The sequence below is a fragment of the Dasypus novemcinctus genome, chromosome 15, assembly GCF_030445035.2.
Source record: "Dasypus novemcinctus isolate mDasNov1 chromosome 15, mDasNov1.1.hap2, whole genome shotgun sequence".
NCBI classification, from domain to species: Eukaryota; Metazoa; Chordata; class Mammalia; order Cingulata; family Dasypodidae; genus Dasypus; species Dasypus novemcinctus.
This window is the reverse complement of record NC_080687.1, coordinates 87,741,083-87,761,414: the sequence shown is the minus strand read 5'-3', so window position 1 is coordinate 87,761,414 and position 20,332 is coordinate 87,741,083. Positions and strand designations below refer to the sequence as shown.

At 34.3% G+C, this 20,332-nt stretch overlaps 1 protein-coding gene across 3 annotated transcripts in view; it reads right to left on the bottom strand.

Moving 5' to 3' along the window:
* WBP4 (WW domain binding protein 4) overlaps positions 1-20,332 on the bottom strand; it is a 33,846-nt gene that overhangs the window by 12,207 nt on the left and 1,307 nt on the right. For all 3 annotated transcript variants that reach the window (XM_058276620.1, XM_058276621.1, XM_012526880.4), the window contains exons 2-9: positions 19,832-19,904; positions 17,550-17,612; positions 17,341-17,464; positions 14,363-14,530; positions 12,850-12,896; positions 12,290-12,365; positions 8,374-8,564; positions 4,455-4,606 (exon numbers count right to left, since the gene is read on the bottom strand). In XM_058276620.1, the coding sequence (XP_058132603.1) occupies positions 4,455-4,606; positions 8,374-8,564; positions 12,290-12,365; positions 12,850-12,896; positions 14,363-14,530; positions 17,341-17,464; positions 17,550-17,612; positions 19,832-19,904 (894 nt within the window). The remainder of the gene's footprint in view (positions 1-4,454; positions 4,607-8,373; positions 8,565-12,289; positions 12,366-12,849; positions 12,897-14,362; positions 14,531-17,340; positions 17,465-17,549; positions 17,613-19,831; positions 19,905-20,332) is intronic.

Genomic DNA, 20,332 nt, shown 5'->3' with positions numbered 1-20,332 from the left:
TCTTAATTAAATGCAAGAATTTAGGAAAAAATACAAATTACCAAAACTGACTTTATAGAAATGACTTAAGAATAAGTAGTTGCTACTATTACTATTACACCACCACCAAGAATGGCTGCAATATTTAATGCAGTATTTTTAAACTTGTGTAGCTTTTAAACTGGAGCAAAGCTCTTCAAGTTTTTATATATGAATATTATAGGTAATGCTGTTAAAATACATAACTTCAGTGCAAAAAAAAGATTGGCTGAGCAACAGCATGCACATTTACTGAGAACTTAGGGGATCTAGGTATCAAGTGTACACACTGTACTAAATGTTCTCACTTGTTTTTTTTCTAATTTATTTCTCCTAGTAAATTTCAAATTAAGTATGAATTATTATTATATGTCATTTTGTAGATAAAGAAATTGAGACTCAGATTAGGCAACTTGCCTAAAGAAACACTTTGTAACTAAAAAACTGAAAAAGCTATGAAAACTCATCTCCAGCCAAAACTCCAGAACCAGAAGGTTTTACTAGGGGTTTCTTTCAAGCTTTTAAATTCCAGGGTATAGAAAATATTAACTATTACAAAGCATTAAAAAAAAAAAAAAAAAGATGGAAAGCTACCTAATTCATTTTACTTAGAATAACTTGGGTACCAAAATCTAATAAAGATATCATACATTTAACAACAAAAGAAAACAGACTGGTACTCCCTAAACTGTTGACATCAAAACTATGGCTAATGAATTTTGCCAAAAACTTTTTCCTTGAAAAATCTAGAAATAAAGTTTCTAGCAGTTCTTCAACATGCTAAAGGGGATCTATTTTAAGCCAATGATCAGAACGAATTTTAAGATATTTTTATTGGAATCAGACACAAAACATTAATGCCTATTCTCATTATCATTAACACTGAGTTTGGATATCTGACTAAAATAAACAGGACATGAAACAGAAACAGAAAGTAAAAAAGCCCACATAATATTTGTAGACAGTTTCTACATGGAAAATAAAATACTCAAAAGAATAACTCTTTCAATAAAACTCAGCAACACAACTGGAACAGCTATTCAATACCATAATTACTGATTAAAGATAGACTAGATAAAAAAATGGATGAAGTTCACAAGGACCAAAAAAAGGTAAAATATGTAAAACTTCATTCATGAACTCATTACTCACTGAGGACTTCTTATGTGGCAGGCACTGTTTTTAGTTTTGGGTTACAGAAGTGAACTAACTAGACTAGGTGGTTGCATTCAAGAAATGCCACTTGAGAGATTTACAGAGAGACAGCTACAATAACTGCCAGAGAATCATACAAAATCACTAGAGTTCAAAGAGACAAACGTTTTTGGATAAGAATATGGAATATCAAAAACATGTAAACTTTTATCAAATTCAACAAGTGTGGGAAATGGACTTTGGCCCAGTGGTTAGGGCGTCCGTCTACCATATGGGAGGTCCGCGGTTCAAACCCCGGGCCTCCTTGACCCGTGTGGAGCTGGCCATGCGCAGCGCTGATGTGTGCAAGGAGTGCTGTGCCACGCAAGGGTGTCCCCCGCGTGGGGGAGCCCCATGCGCAAGGAGTGCGCCCGTGAGGAAAGCCGCCCAGCGTGAAAAGAAAGTGCAGCCTGCCCAGGAATGGCGCCGCCCACACTTCCCGTGCCGCTGATGACAACAGAAGCGGACAAAGAAACAAGAGAAGCGGACAAAGAAACAAGACGCAGCAAATAGACACCAAGAACAGACAACCAGGGGAGGGAGGAAATTAAATAAATACATAAATCTTTAAAAAAAAAAAAATTCAACAAGTGTAATATAATTTCAATCACAATGCATAGTTTTCTTTTCAAATAAGAAAGAGAAAGTAGGAGGAACAATGCTTGCAAAATTATTTAATTTACCTGGAAAAAAACATGGGAATGTTTGGCTTAAGAAAATTTTAGAAGAAGAAAAATAATATAGATAGGAATACTTAAGTCACCAGATATTATAACATAACACATAAAAGTACAATAAGCACATTATGGTACTGTCATAAGAACAGACTAATGGAAAAGAGTGTAGTTAAAAAAACCAATCTGATAAATTTAAGAATTAAACACAAGTTAGAAAAAAAAATCACTGAAAAGTAGGGAATGAATAGTATTGGCAAAATTGGTTAGCCATGTAGAACAAAAAATTAATTTAGAATCTCATCTCATACATCAAAATAAATTTGGAATGCATTTATTAAATGAACAAGACCACCCAAACCAGAAGGAAATACAAGTGAATGTTTGACTTTTGGATGGGAAAGGAAACTATCAGTTAAAAAGACAACATAGTGGATGGGGAGATGAACAGTTAAATAAGCAAAATTAAAAGTCAAATTACAAATGTGGAAAAATAGTCATCATAACTATTACTAACATCAGTTAGCATTTACACTATATAAGGACTCATACAAATAAGGCAAGTTTAACACCTTAATAAAAAAATGAGCAAAGGCTTCATAAATACACGATTCACAAAAGAATACACAGACAACAATGAAAATGTATGAAAAGAAAAAGTTCAACTACACCAGTATAGAGAAGAAAGTAAAATTAAAATGAGTTGATTTTTTTAAAAACTATAATATAGTACTTAAAAACTCAGTAATAATAAATGCTGGTAGGGTCCAATGTGATAGGATTTTTAGAAACTACAGATTGAGTATAAACTAATATGCATTTTCTGGAAAGTAATCTGGCACTGTGTATTAAGATTTTAGAAGTGTTCATAACCTTTGAACAGCTATTCTAATTCTAGAAATGGTTAGAAATGTGTAGACACATATATTCATTTATTAATGAGTTTGTCATAAAAACAAAAAGTGTAGAAACCTAAATGTCCAAATAACCTAAATGTCATGGTTGAGTAAAATCAAGGTACAAATAAATGACTAAATAACTACGTAAAATTAAAAAAATTTTTTTAACCAAATGGGAAAATATATGCTAAGTGAGAAGATAAAAATGGAAAAATACTCCAAAATGTTACTGTTATCTTGGATAAAAGTAAATAATGAGTAATTTTTATGTTTTTCTTCATTTTCAAAAACTTTCTATAATATCATCTTACTTATTTTTAGGGGGAAAAACCTTTTAAAAAACCAGACTAACAACTTAAAAAGTCAGAAATCATCTATCAGTAAATTAAATTGGTTGATCATGTTAAATTTTAACTTTTTTTAAAAAATAAGTTACTAAGAATGGCTCCAGCAATATACTCACTACAAGGATAACAAATACTTTTGATAGGGAAGCGGGCTTAGCCCAGTGGATAGGGCACCTGTCTACCACACAGGAGGTCAAACCCCGGGCCTCCTTGACCCGCGTGGAGCTGGCCCACAGCACAGGGCTGATGTGTGCTAAAGAGTGCTCTGCCACACAGGGGTGCCCCCCGCGTAGGGGAGCCCCACGCGCAAGGAGTTCGCCCTCCCCATAAGGAGAACCACCCAGTGCGAAAGAAAGTGCAGCCTGCCCAGGAATGGTACCGCACACACGGAGAGCTGACGCAGCAAGATAACGCAACAAAAAGAGACACAGATTCCCATGCCGCTGACAACAACAGAAGCAAACAAAGAAGAACACGCAGCAAATGGACACAGAGAACAGATAACTGGGGCAGGGGGGAAGGAGAGAGAGAAAGAAATAAAATAAATCTTTAAACAAAAAAACAAATACTCTTGATAAATTTAAGAAATCTCAACTTTAAAATACAGATGTTGGCACAGGAGAATAATCTTCCTATTGGAAATCACTCAAGAGACCACTTAAGAACTAAAAAAATGTAGCAATCTATTATTTCTGTAACTTTAATATATATATAGTCAATATGCTTATCACAGTATCTGGCATACCATAAGCATTAATAACACATTTCCCAATATTTCTTAAGTAGTAACACACAACCTAAAGATTTCAGAGTAATAAAATGACAATAATGGATTTCAACAAATAAGCTAATAATATAAACAAGGTAACATTTCCACCATGATGCTGTTTAAATGACAAAACTGATGTTTTTGAACACCATCTGAAAAACTCTGGGTAAGTGACATAAACCACTTTCAAGACAATAACAAAGAAGTCTTTTTCTTACCTTTAGATATACCCTACATGCATTTAAAGAATATGAAGATACTTGTTTCTCTGCTAAAATGATGGTGAGTGTAAGAATTAGCATGTGTACATGGTGTGAGTTTGTGTGAATTTGTGGTCAACAGAAATGGCATGTTTTAGTAGGAATTAAAGTAACTGTTATCTTAAGTTTAAAAATATTTAATTTGAAAACATAAAATCATTCTAGAAATAAAAGAAATGAGCTACACTTTTAATGAACACAGATTCCTGAAATTAGTTACAGCAATTTATGGAAGCAGTGGTATGTAAGATACTTGAAATAACAGTGGGATAAATTAAGTTCCAGATACTTACTGTGACTCAATCTCTTGTTTAATTTCTTGCCATTCTCCATAAGGGTTTGGCTTTTTACAAGCTTTGGATTTTTCTTCCTTTGGACCTGATGAAGGTATACTTTTTTCTCGCTGTGATTTTGGTTCAGTTTTTTTATTACTATTTTTTTTTACCTGAAATGTAAGTCAAGAAATACATTTCCAGCAAAACTACTAGGACAACAAGAATATTTCTTCACCATGGGGCTTATGAAGTCTTGTTATAGATTCATAGTTACACATTCACACAACTGTTGAATAAATTTTCATGTAAAATAAATGCACATAAAAGACCTTTGCCACTTGATTTTTCATTATGTCTAAAACATTAATACATTATGTCCAAGGCTGCTTTTAAAAATAATATAACATGGCCCTATCAATGTTATCAGGTCTTCAATTAGATATATAAACAGCCCACATCTTTTCTCTTTTTGCTACATTCTTTTCACTTACATATCCAACAATAACCTCTTTTACACTGTACCCCTTTTAAATTTGATGCCATGTCATTAGACCCTTCTATACCTGTTAAAGAACTCTCTCAATTTATTAGTCTTATGTGAAATTCAACTTTACTTTTGAGCATGCCGACAGAGCTTTACTAAATTATACAACTGGTAAATTTGCGCAAATTAGAAAAAGACACCTCTTGGGGTAGAAGCAGTCTCCAGGAAGCCTCTGGCTAAAGTTGGTGCTTTTATGGTACCCCTTCATCTGTAATGACAAAGCCCTGTGACTCAGTTCAGCAAGTGGACCATGTGATGGATTTCAGCCTTTTTGCAAGCTGTGCAATCATGGTGGCAGTCCCACAACACTGTTTTCTTTGCAATTTTTTGAATGGATGTTAACTCATTTCCTTTGTGCTGTTGGTATCACATGAATAGGAGGGGGCAGCATCCACTTTCCTTTACCAGTCTTGACTGCTTCAAGACTATGACTTTTTAAAAAAATAAAACAATTTTACTGATATGGAATAGGTCATGATATTTTAGAATTTGATCCACATGTTATAAAGGCTTCCTCCTCTGAGACATATGCGGCATTCTATATTGTTTTCTTCTTTTTCTCCTTATATGAACTAATGACCTCTGGCCACTACTTCATATTCTCTGATGACTTTTTTTTTTAAGGTACTGGGTGGGGCATTGAACCCAGTGCTCAATCACTGAGCATACTGGCTTCCCTGAGGTGGCTTTTTTTGTTTTGCTTATTGTTGTTGTTTTAGGAGGAATGGGGAACAGAACCCAGGACCTCCCATGTGGGAGGTGGAGCTCAACTGCTTGTCACATTGGCTCCTCTGATGACTTTCAAAACTGCGGCACCATCTTCTTTTCATTCAAATACCTGCTGTCACCTAAGGACTTTAAAAATCCCCTAGACTTAAGCTTTGTGAGCCTCAACACAAATGACTTTGACTTTCAGTGTTTGTAGCCCCATATATGCTATATAAAATCGATTTCCTCATATATAGAACCTGGTGCATAAGTAGAGGTCAAATAAATCCTTATACTTGCCCTATTTTTAGTTTCAACTTTGTCATTACTCAAAAACACTCCATCTCTGAAATCTTAAGTTCCAAAAATCTACCCTCTAAGCACAACAGTATTTTTTTGTTTGTTTTTTGAAGTATGGGGGGCCAGTATGTGGGAAACTGGCACTCAACCACTGAGCTACACCGATTACCCTGAGTTAGTTTTTTCGTTTGTTTGTTTTAGGAGGTACCAGGGATCAAACCCTGGACCTCATACATGGGAAGCAGGCATCAACCACTTGAGCTATATCTACTTCTCCATAACAATCCTTATTCTTTTGACTTTCTGGCTCCACATTCCTCCTCTCTAAACTTACTGCCATCTGTAATACCTTCAATTCTCCTAGTGTTTCTAGTTAGTTGGTCTCTTCTAGACCCTATATCATCTCTTATAGAGCCTGTTTTAAACCCATAGGTCATCACTTGGAACATTATTTTGCTAGTATTCTAAATATCTTTGTCCCTCTGACTTTCATTGCATATAATCCAAACACTCCCAAATATAGATCTATTCAATTATATGTCTTTTTTCCTCTTAAACTTAGCTGTCAAGTGTTACACAGGGGAAAAAAAAAAAAAATCACACAACCATACTAATTGACCAGACTTCAAAATTTATGGTATCCAATTTCAGCTTAACACTGCTTAGCAATGTGTCTCCTGTTAGTTCTTCTACTACCTTAGTAGTTATCAGTTCTTTTTCTACTACATTAGTTATCCAAAAGAAATAGTCAGCCATGTAGGAATGATTAAATAATGGTATACACATACCATGGAGTAATACGCAGACAATATTTTGTAAGGTGAAGATTTATTGCTTTGCAAATATGACTGTAAGTTGAAAACCTCATTCACAGTATTTTTAAAAAATTTTGAGTTCAATTTTTCTGTTTAAAATAATGTGCGTATGTGTCTGAATAGGGAAAATTATGGACTAATAAACACCAAGGTATTATAGTAATTTTCCAGGGGAGTGGCAGAATTATATGTAGTTTGGTCTTGTTTGTTCACCCGTATTTTATATTATTTTGTTTTTAAAAACGGACATATTAATGTTGATGCAAAAGAAATTAATAATTTCTCTCCCAGGTTGGATACCAGTTTCCTCAATTAGACTATAAACAGTGCAAGACAGCCACCACAAGGACTATATTGCTGTTCCTCTACAAACTGGATACATCCTTCACCCCAAGTTTTATCAAGATTTATGAGATAGGTAAAGAGAAATTCCAGGCAATGCCAAGATCCCAGGTATGGCCTGGGAATATTCTCTCTCCAGCATTCTTGATTTTCCTTCATTTTCAGGTCAGCAATCTCAACCATGGGTCAATGCTATAATGTTTTTTCTGCTTTGGCACCCGGGCTTCTGATGAGAATATCTCAAAAGGAAGAGTATGACAATACTATAAAAATCTACGTTTTCCTGTCATGGCTGGGCATTCAGCATCACCTTTCAATTCCACTACTGATTCATTCCCTCTCCTACTCCAGCTCAGTGACTACTTGAAACCGTTAATGTTGTCAAAAGCTCCAAAGCTCTTTACTCTCAGCAGACAATCTTGATTCCTATATGAATGAGAAAACTGAAGCCAAAAGGCAAGACTCTTTCAACTTTCCCTTTATATCTATGCATATACAGTATAGTCACACCTATTCTTCCTTCTTACACAAAATGGTCTTGTTCAAAACCAATCCATCTACCTGCCCTTGCTGGTATTCCCTTTCTACTTTCTTTGATAGCTCACTTTATTTCTTCCCCAGTATCTTTAACCAGCTTCATTTCTTCTTTCTTATATCCTTCCATCTGTAGGCATGCTTAAGTCCTTTTCAACTAAAACACCATCATTACAAATCTCTCATATTAAGAGTTAATATCTAGCTTCCATCCTATTAATTTCTACTTTTCATTTCATATGCAAACCACATAAACACTCTGAACCACTTTTTAATGCTCTGTAACCTGAGTTCTACCATCCGAAACTCTGCTGAAATTGCTAGAAGGCAGGCATAAAGGACTTCCTAACTGCCAAATCCAATGGACATACATTTTTCCTTCTCTTTTCCCCGCGCTCTCTCTTAAGTTAATCCTTGATGAAGCCATTCCCTTGGCTTCTGGGACATTAAATTCTTCTGCTGTTCTGCATACCTATCTAGCCACTATTTCTTATTCTATCTTGTGGGTTTTTCCTTCTCTACCTGCCACCTGAATGTTTAATATTCCCCCATGGTTTCCCAAGGTCATTCTCCTAGGTTATCTCATCAATTCTACCTTTAAAATTACTACCAGTATGCTGATAATACTCAAACTACCAAATCTGTAGATTTCTATAAATTGATAAACTTCTCGAAAAATAAATCAAGAACCTACCTTAAACTTTATTTTTGGCTTTTGTGTTTCAGTAGAGGCCTTTCCTTCTGTGTCCTGATCCCCATCGGAATTATGATGTGAATCTGATGATTTGGACTCTGCTACGGCAACAAGTGCCTTTTTGTTGAACTTACTAGAAAGCGGATCGCCGGAGCGTGGAATGAAATCATCAGGTTTCTCCCATTTGGATTCTGTTCAAAACATTAGTTCTGTTACTTATTTTTTTAAAGATTTATTTATTTCTCTCCCCTTTCCCCCCGCCCCAGTTGTCTGTTCTCTGTGTCTATTTGCTGCGTGTTCTTCTTTGTCCGCTTCTGTTGTTGTCAGAGGCAGGGGATTCTGTTTTTTTTTTTTTTGCATTAGCTCTCCGTGTGTGCTGCAGCATTCCTGGGCAGGCTGCACTTTCTTTCACTCCCGGTGGCTCTCCTTATGGGGCACACTCCTTGCGCGTGGGGCTCCCCTATGCGGGGGACACCTCTGCGTGGCACGGCACTCCTTGCGCGCATCAGCATTGCGCTTGGGCCAGATGCACACAGGTCAAGGAGGCCCGGGGTTTGAACCGCGGATCTCCCATGTGGTAGACGGACGCCCTAACCACTGAGCCAAGTCCACCACCTAGTTATGTTATTTAGTTACCATTCTATTCAGGAGAAATTCCCAATACAACACTTCTTATCTCTTACAATATATTATGAACTTGGCATCTATTTCTCACTATAACTTCGAGCAAGAATACATGAGCTTCCAAAGTTCTTGCTCCTGTATCTTCTAGAAATTGATTTCAAACAACTTGGGTTTCCTAGGTATATAAACTGCTTCCAAATGGAAAGAAAGTCCTGAGAGAGCTGAATGATACTTTCTAAAGACTCACAAATTACCTGACACTTATTTTAGATAACATGCTTGATCCTGAGCTCCTATCAGATTTCCTAGAATTTCTCACAAAGTAGCTAAATATGTGAATATCTTGAACAGAATTTGTCATTATTTTATGGGGGAAAAATTTCAGTGGACTGCACTCAACAGCCAACTGGTGTTTTATTGGACTTTTAATAAAACAATAGTGGGAAATGGGATGTGGCTCAAGCAGTTAGGCTCTGTCTATCATATAGGAGGTCCAGGGTTTGATGCCCAGGGCCTCCTAGTGAAGGCAAGCTGGCCAGAGTGGTGAGTGGGTCCATGCGGAGTGCTGGGAGTGGTGGCCCATGTGGGAGTGACGCCCCGCTTGGCAGTACCGTCCTGCACAGGAGTGTCGCCCTGCACATGAGTGCCAGCAGACACAGAGAGCTGGCTCAGCAAGGTGATGCAACAGGAGACAGAGACAGTAAGAGACATAGCAGAACAAGGAGCTGAGGTGGCATAAGAGAATGACTGCCTCTCTCCCATTCCAGAAAGTCCCAGGATTGGTTCCCGGAAATGCCTAATGAGAATACAAGCAGACACAGAAGAATACACCGTGAAGGGACACAGAGAGCAGACCCGGGCGGGTGGGGAGGGAAGGGTTAGGTTGGAGAAATAAATAAATAAAAATATTTAAAAACAAACAAACCAAAAAGATAGTATTTGTACTTCCCTTGCAGTTATCCTCTATTTTTAGTTTAATAAAAGGGAAAGCAACTATATAATTTATTGTCCAAATGAGACATTTTTAAGAGTGAAAGAGGCTGCAATTATTATACTGGTTTCAGGCATAAGCAAACTGTTGAAGGCAAATCAGTATCTATGGCTCCTTATTAATATGGGGTACTTCCAGTACCAATGAAAAACACTACTTTTAATTATCTATATTTCCTACAAGTAAAGAAAGAATTTTAAGGAAATAAATATCATTTTATGTACCTAGTATCTGTCAAGCACTGTTTTAGGCACTTTATAGACATTTGATACTCATGATCCCACAAAGTACATATAATCTTTTCTATTTTACCTAAAGCAATTATAGGCTCAGTGACTTGCCCATAATCACACAGTTGATAAAGGAGGGAGATGAGTTGAGCTCATAACTAACTCTAAAACAGTATTACTCTATCTCTATAAAGATTTAATTTTACTGGGGTGGAAACATTTTTATCATTGGCAGGCTAAGAATTTACCTAGAGGCTGCAAGGGCCTTTTCCTCTTAAAATATTTAATACTATGTAGAGAGCTTCAGATAAAAGGAATTTAAAGAACCCTCCTCCAAAGTCACACTACATCTATAGCTATTTTGGTAAATTTAACTACACTAGGAACCAAATACAAATACTTGAAGAGCAATTTTAGGAAAATTAGATAAAATCTTAATTTGAAAATTTTATATAATACTAGTGTAATGCTTATTTTATAAATATTTACATGCCTGATACATTATTCAGTTAATAAAAGGAAAACTTAACAATTTTAGCCACTGCTAAAATATCTTCAGTTCATTTGTTTTTTTTTAAAAAGAGAAAGCAAGTTGAAGTATCTATCTTTTAGGGTATGATTACATTTCTGAAAAAATCATGTCAAAAATAAGTGATGGTAGAGACTAAAATGATTCTCTTTTGAAATTTATGAATAGTTATCAATTGAAACTAATGTGAATGTGCAGAACAGTATATTATAAATAGTAAAATTTTTCCATTATATTGATTTTTATTTGAAATTTTAATTTTAATTAAACTTTTTATTTTGAAATAATTTCAAACATACAGAACAGTTGCAAAAATAATATAAAACCCATACAAAGAACTCCAACATACCCCCACCCTCATATACCCAGACCCACAAATTTTAACATTTTGCCACATTCGTTATCATTCTATCTATCCATCAATTTCTGTTTACTAATTTTCTAAAGATCTGAGAGTAGGCTGCATACATCAAGCTCCTTAACACATATTTGCATGTACACTTCCTAAGAACAAAGATATTCATTTTTATAACCAGCTTATGTTAAGTACTATAACATTAACATGACACTTTTAGTCTATATTCTAATTTTTTTATATGTCCTAATAATGACCATTTGGGCCTTTTCTCCTCCATTATTAGAGCCTATCCAGGATCATGCAGTGCATTTATTTGTCACTGTTTTTTTCTTACTTTAGAAACAAAAATATATGTATGACAAACTCTCCCATCCTTACTGCTCTCAAGTATACCATTCAGTGGGATTAATCACATTCATAATGTTGTGCTACCCTCACCACCATCCATTACTAGAACTTTCCCATCACCCCAAACAGAAACACTATGCCCATTATGTATTAATTCCCCCATACACTTCTTACCATCCCTGACAACCTATACTATTTTCTATCTCTTTGCATTTGTATATTCTAGCTATTTCTTTTAAATGGATTCATACAACATCTGTTCCTTTGTGTCTGATTTATTTCAGTCAACATGATATCTTCAGGATTCATCCATGTAGTAGCATGAAGCAGAACTTCATTTTATTTTAAGGCTCAGTAATATTCTAGTTTATGTATATGCTATATTTTGTTTATGCATTCATCTGTTGTTGGACATTTAGGTGGCTTTTACCTTCTGGCCAATTGTGAACAATGCCACTATGAACACTGGTGTACAAATATCTGCCTGAGTCCCTGCTTTCAATTCTTCTAGGAATATACCTAGAAGCAGGATTGCTGAGTCATATGGCAATTCTATCCTTAAGTTTCTGAGTAACTGCAAACCTGTTTTTATTTCTACTGACAGTGTATGATGGTTCCTATTTCTCTCCATCCTTGCCAGTACTTCATATTAATGCATTTTAAATTACAAAAAACAAACAAACACATGCTTGTTACAGAAATGTTTATCACTATGTTAGAATTCTCAAGTTTAGATGCTTCTTCAGAAATAAATACGTGAAAACAACTGACTTTTCTGCATGCTAGTAAATACTTTAGGTACAATTTTAGATATTAATAATAAAGGTAATACTTACCTCCTGTTTCTGTATTATAATAATATGTATGACCATCTTCACTTAAACCTTCTATCCAACCAGACTTCAGGGTTGTCTAATGGGAGGGAAAAACCCAGCATAAACTGAAGATGATGATGCTGATGATGTTGACATATTGAGTTACTAAGGCAGAGTCAGCCACCCTTTTTGGTTTCCTCTTGACACCTGGATATGGGTAGTGGTACTGATCATGGCTAGAAGGTTGGCTTATACTAATCATGAGCCAACTTCCAGGGAAAGAATGTATCACCTTTGAAAGCTAGGAATAGTTCTCTATAGATAGAGAGGGGGACATATGGATGGCATTTGACTGCAGATCAAATTATAATATATGCCCTGCATGGAGTTTTTTAGTAAACTTCACTGATTCATCTCCACCCAGGCTTCTAACAAAAAGATTATGAGAAGAAGGGGACTAAGTTTGGGGAGGGGAAGTCCCTTTTATTTAAAAGAAAATTTGCTTTACAAAACACTATAAAAACCCCAGAGGGCAGTCACTTTAAAAGATAAAGCAAAGACACTATGAATGTGCTTGTTACCTTTTTTAAGTTTCCTTGAAATCCTTCAGGTTTCTCCCACTGAGATGCTTAAAGCAAAATATATTGCATTTATAAAATCTATCTGCTTTAAAAAAAAAAAAAATTCCCAAAAAATTTAATGTGGAAAAAATTTACAAGATATTCAACGTGTACAAAACACTATAGGTATATGTACTTAAACCGGCATATATATTAAATATAGTTGGTTTTTCTTTTACCCACTCTTTTAATATCCCCCTCTTTATTTTTTGCTCTATTCTCTCTCCCCATCATCTCCTAAAAGTTAACATACCATTTTTATGCTAATTTACACCCCCAGACTAGTCACCCATCCACGTAAAACTCAACATTTCCAAAACTGGATTATTGTCCCCCTTAAACTTATTCCTTTTTCCTGTACTTCATATCTCAGTAAATGGTACCATCATTTTCCCAGCTCTGTTATAAGTCCCCTATCTATCTTTCTAGCCTCTTTGTTCTGCCATGATATCTTCAAAAAACCTTCACATGCTTCACTTCCACCAGATCACTCTATTTCCCAAATATGAACATGCAAACTTTTTTGGTTCATATCATTCCCTCTGCTGGGAATGTTGTGCCCTCTTAACTATCTACCAAAATCTTAATCAAAATACTTACGGAGTATGTGCATTGTGCCAGGCAGTATTAAGTGCTAAAGATGTAAATAGTGAGTAAGATGACCTTATTCCTGATGTCCTCATCCTAGTTTCTAGATTAGCTCAAAAGTAATTTCTGAGGTAACTTCTCAGATCCACCTAATCACAATTAATTCCTCATTCTTTTCAGTAGTCATATAATCTATTATTAAACTTTTGGTATAGCACTTAAAAACTCTTCCTTGTATCATACTTAAATGCTTATTTACAACACTTAGAAATTTTTATTTCTGCAGAACCAGATGCTACATAACTGTATAATAAATGCATTTATTTACCTTGTACCGTTATTTACCAAGAATTCCTGAGGTAAAAATCTCAAACGCCTTTACTTTTAAAGGAAAACAATGATGTTTTTGAGATCCTTTTCAGTGTCTTTTATTAGAAATTGATGTCCAAAACATTAATAGGAGGGGGTTACTCCACTAGGTCAATCAAGATAGCTACTCAAGAAAGAAATCAGTTTCCAGCCCCTAAATGGCTTTAGATAAACTCTTCTACAGAATATTTTATTTTAAGAAAACTACAATTTGCAAAGGTGGACTTGAAATATTTAATTTCTATTTAAGGCTGCAGTTCTGACCTTTTGACTTTATTGAGACAGTATAAAGCTATAGTTTATTTGAGAAGAACCCAGCATTAGGATCTGACTAAATATGACACTGAGTCATTATGAGAAGGGCACCTTTTTAAAGGGCACATAATTTTCTCACCTTTGCTGCAAAAATGTAAAGTTACAGTGTTTCATTGTTTAAAATGTTCAAATACTAAATAAAAATCCTAACACAAAATAAACTGTTATTGTTCTCCACCAGTTCTATACCTAAATAACTTACCTCCTGTGATAAGATCATAATAGTAACGGTAACCCTCAGCGCTTACGCCTTCTATCCATTGGCCCTTTGAAGGATCTTTTTTCTTTTTCTTCTTTTCCTTCTGCTGATTTGATGAAGAGGTGGTTGGCGTGGTGCTGGATACTGTTGATATGCTTGGCTCTGAAACTTCTAGAGAAAAGATGAGGAAAGGGTGAAGTAGCCAAAGTTACACTTTTTATACAGGTGAGGGGAGGTGGGAAATATAAAATATTAGTTATTGTTATTTCAATCAAAAGCCTGACAGAATTTTTTTGGGGACATGACATAATTACAATAAAGTTCATTTGGAAAAGTAAACATACAAGAATGTTCAGGACAGTTGGAAAAAAAAAGTGATAAGAGGAATCTACTGTTAGCAGGTATTAAAACATTCTAAAACTGTGGTAAATAAAGTAGTGTGGATGTAGCAATAGACAAACATATTGTTGAAACAGAATAGTACAGAAACAGACCCAACTGAAGATTCCTGGTGTTTCTTATTAATGGGAAGAAGATTATTTAGTAATGGCATTAGAATAAATGTTTATATGGGAAAAAGTTAAGCCAGTTCTCTTGCTCCCTCCTCTACTTTTTTACACTACTATTGCAAAAATATTTACAAAAGAGTACCCAAAAATACCTACAAAAATAACACAAAGTAAAATAACGTCAAATTTGACTACATAAAACCTAAATTCTGTGTGAGGAAAAAAACACAAAAAACTATATACCTAAGAAAGACAAATGACTTACTGGGAAAAAATATTTACAAATATGACAAACAGAGGACCTACGTTTCTAATGAAGAGTCCTTAAAAATAAAACATCCTGATAGAAAAATGGCAAAGAAAAAAAAGGCCATTCAGGGAACTGACTTTTACCTTCGCAAATACAGAACTGCAAATAAACAAACATATATGTATTTCAGTAAGTGCCAAAAAGAATGACCAAAAACAGTATTAGTCTGATCCATCCTGTGTTTAAATGAGTGTGAAAAAAATGGGTAATTATGGTTTTACTTTTCCCCAAATGATTGGCCAGTTATTCCCAATACCATTTAATAAATTTATTTTGTTTCTAGTGAAAGTGTAAATCAGCACATTTCTGAAGACAGCTTGGTATTAGGTATCAATATATAAAGTATGTTCACACTTTGATTTTGTAATCCCATGTCCAGAAATTGAACCTACAGAAATAAATGTGAAAAGATGCACACATATAGAGGCTTACTGTGGCATTCGCTGTAAGAGTGAAAAACTAAGCAACTTAAACGTTAATCAGTAAGAGATAAGGTAAAGTATGTATGCAGACATAATAAAAATGGTTACCCTGTACTAAACACTTAATTATGTGTGGTCACTTTAAAACTCTTAATTTTAGCAAAAACTCAAGGTCACATAGCTAGCAAGAGGTAATTCTATTTGTCTCCAAAGCTTGTACTCCTAAGTACTAAAAATCATTTATAGCCTTAAGTAGTCAAAAGAAAAGCTATACCTGACACGTCATTGAGGGAAAAAAACCCAACTTCCTCCAAAAAGACTACACCGTAGAATGCAGAGTACTACAAAACTGTGCAGTATCGATGGAATGTAAACTATAGCCCATGGTTAGTACCAATGTTTCAATATGTGTTCATCACTTGAAACAAAGGTACCACACTAATGAAGGAAGTTGCTGATGTGGAAAAGTGTGGGATGGGAGGGGGGCATATGGAAATCCTTTATATCTTTTCATGTAACACTTACGTAATCTAAAGCTTCTTTAAAAATTTTTTTAAAAAAGCATGTAGAGTATAATTTTATTTTAAAAAGCTAGAGATATCTGAGAAAAATCTTAGAAGTTAGGAGGTTTTTCAAACTTGTTTGTATTGCAATGCTATACTTTTAAAGGAATCTATACTGTATTTATAAAAACAAATCTTTCAAAAATATTTAATAGGGAATACCCATTTTAATATAAACTATAAAATAAAATATAAATCTTTGGGCAAAGATTTATTTGCCCAAAACAATATAATGGGATCACCTAATCCATATAATGGATAGAAGATGAATTTTCAACTTACTCTATTATTTTTCAGAAGGCCTACATCCCTTTTCCTCTCAAAATGAACGTGTGGTTTTAGCTTCATGGAACCCATCAACTTTCGTAACTACCAATGTCGAGGATAATATTTTTAAAGTCTGTCTATAATTGTTCTTATCTGATGAAGGCAATGTTAGTTAATTTAAGTGGTTTTGCTTAAAATCTTGATTGAAAACTGTTTTTCTTAGACAGTAAAGAATACCATTACATGTTGATTATCTTAACCATTATATAAGAACAACTGAGATCTGCTGTATGTTGGCTTAAGCACAATGGATTTGTCATGGAAAAAGTGCTCCCTGAAGCTTTCCAACTCAAAGGCTAACTGCAGTGACAAAATGGATTCATTCTAGTTATATAATTCCTTTCACCTAGACTTGACTTACCCTTGAACCCTTAAATTGTCTACCTTCTAATGGTAAAGTCAGTTAATTTATCCACAATAGGACAAATAGGTTAATTTTCATTAATTGAACCATCTAAGTAACATAATTCATAGTTTTGACCATATGCCTAAAGTGAATTGTATTTATAATGCAAAGCGTATTATTTAATGAACAGTTCTCTTAGTTGAATAATTAGAATACTTAAAAAACAACTTGAGTGTCTCTGAAATAAACCTCTGACCTAGGAAAGCACTAGGACTTGGTAAGCACAAAGGTAGTATGGTTGCTGTGAATGAAGAATGGGTTAAAAGATGACATGTTAAAAACAAAAGTGCATGAGCAAAGTTTCACAGTCTAAATAGGGCTAATGATGCATAATTAAAGCACTGAGAGTATAGCCTTAGTGTATAATCTCTTTATGGAAACAATAAAAGCTTGCGTAGCATGACCTCTGATGTTACTTTAAAAACAGCCTGTCTGCTTTTTTACCTGACTCTAAGCCAAGTCTTTTCAAATCCTCTTGGTATGCTTTCAGGGCAGCTGCTTCCATTGCAGCAAACTCTTTTGATGCCTTTTCTTCTTCCTTTGCCTTATCCAGGCTTTTCTGTTTGATCTATGTAAACATATATAAAAGTCAAAGTGAGATAGAGCACTGACATTTAAATAGAAAATTTGGCAAAGAAAAAAATCTAAATTACCTCACTGATTCTCTTTGCCACATTTTCCTTATGATTTTTTCCTCTTTCATGAAATTCAACACTCTTGAGAAGAAAAAAAAAAAAAAAGAATATATAGCGGAAATCTACATAAACACGATAATGTTCACAGTGAAGTATAAATATGGGAATGGAACATAACCTCAAAACCATTATTTAATAAAAGGTGTTGGGGGGTTGTTGGGTATATGGAAACCTCTAATATTTTTTATGATCTATGTATCTTTAAAAAAAGGATTAAAAAAATAAAATGGTGCTGGAATAACTGGTTAATTATTTGGAAGAAATCAATTCCCCCCAACCCTGCTCCCTCTTCCATATTTTTACAAAGCTAATATAAGTACCAGATGGAAATTCGGGTAAAAAAATTGACAGAAAAGATTAAAAGAGTGTAATTTTACTGCAAATTGGCCCTTGTTATCAACTGATACTAGGGAAACGAACCAGATTACTTACTATTATGCTCTCAGACTAGTTTTGTTTTGTTCTTAAAATAAACTATGATGACTATATTAATGGACAAAAATACAAGGTAGCCTTGATGACTAATCTATTGAATATGATTGTAATGAGGACTCAAATAAGACATGAAACCAAAAGATAAGTGAGGAAAAAATCTATTTTTTAACCTTGAGAAACACCTCTGAACATCAAATGTCAAAACCAGTAAGTCTCTGAATTTTAAAGTTTTATTTGTCACATTAGTGTAGGAGACACAAATAACAATGATCCTCAGAGCTTTGTTCTTAATACTGAGGGGGAAAAAAAAGAAGACATTTAAATCTGCCCAAACTGTAAACAAACTTTCATACATTGTGGTAATGATATAAAATGGTCCTCCTATGGAGAATAATTTGGCAACATCTATCAAAATTACAAATCCATCTACCCTTTGATCTGGCAATTTATGATACAGATAAACCTACACATTTACAAAATGACGTTAAGTACAAGGTTATTCACTGCAGCATTGTTTGCAATAGTGAAAGACTCAAATAAATTAAATATCCATCTATAGGAGACAGGTTAAAAAATATGGTACATTCCCACGGATTGCTGTAATATAGAACAGAGAAGTGCCCTATGTATTGACATGGAGAAAGCTCCAGAAAATACTGTTCAATTAAAAAAACTATGGTGCAGAACAGTATATAGGTATGCTACCTTTTATTTTTTAAAAAGATTACACCAAGCAATATTAACAAAGCCTTGAAAAGTAAATTAGTTTTGTTTCTAAACAATGATTAAATAAATGTGCATTAGCAACTTCAAGGAGATGAAGAAAGACTACACTGGAAGGGATTATTTACTCTAGATAACTCAAAATTCATTGAACTGTCTGGATATATCCAAGGAAGAAAGACTTTCAGCGACTTGTTCAGGTTTTTAAATTTGTGGCATTTATTCGTAAGGATGGCCTAAATTTAAACATGACAGAGTTAAGAATGCTAGCAACTATTCAAAAAGACCAAAAACAAGAAACAAAAATAAAGAGAAAACACCTCAAAAACAAAACATCTAAAAGAAAAATAATTAACCAAAACACCTTATAGACAACAATAAGTAAATGTCTATCAAAGAAATAAGCATTGTTAAAACATAGCAACCATTCTTTTGTGCACCTGCTGAACCCAAGAAAAATACTTATGAATATATATTATACTTAATATACTACACACATAGTATTATGTTCTATGATATGCATTCATGGTGAGGTAGAAATCAGTGGTGCTTTTTGCTTTATGTCTTAAAAAAGCTGAATCAAGACTAAGAGATATAGCAATAATGTGCTTAGCAGTTACTATCTTCATATTCCACAAAATTTTCAAATTTAAGCATGTATAAATGTCAAGCACTACATCAAATGTTTACTTCCAGAGCAGAGATTATACAGGAAAAACTATAATTATGTTGTTTCTTTTTATATTTTTTAGTTTTCCACTTTTATTTTTGTTTGTATATGGCTGTATTACAAACACTGTTATAAAGAAAGATGCTTACAGACAAAATTATTCATGCAATGCACATTTTCTGAATGTGACAGGTAGGTCATAGACTAATAAACTGGTTTAGTATACTGTATAATCGAGCTGATTAAAAGGAAGAAGGCTCATAGCTTTCAGATAAGGAATAAGACAACAAAAATCTTTTAATGTTTTGAAAAATTAAGAGCAATGTACACAAAAGTGCTTTGTAAAACTCTCAGTTCAGATAAAAAATGAACACCGAACATATTGGAATCTCTAATAGTGGAATTATCATACAGGCCTATTGTCTGCTATCCAGCACTTGCAGTAATCACAGAATTTCTTTGGCTGTGACTTCCAGTAGTCTGCCCTGAAAAAGGAAAAAACAAGTATAAGCTTAATTATAATAACAAAGAAGGTTAAGTTTTGTATGCCTTACATCAGTTTAGAGCTCGTAAGATAAGTCTTTGCTACTGAGTCTCATCTTGTTATACATAGCACTGTTTTGTTTATTTGGCTGAAGCTGTCATTTGAAATTCTGTTGCCAATACAGTTAAGTCTGCAAAATCAAGAAAACAAAAAAAGAAAAAAGTCTGCATTGCCTCATTTATAAAAATTTTCCGAAATACAGTTTTTAAAAATGTAATCCTCTTTCTGTTACCGCCGTCAGTGCAAAGAAATATTTCTGTTCCTTTCTGGGTTTTTGGGGGGATGCTGTAATAAGGGCCTGAAGAAACTCCAACTTTCCTGAAATCAAGCTATTTCCATCGAAAGAACAAAGCATAAGACGTCTCTTGA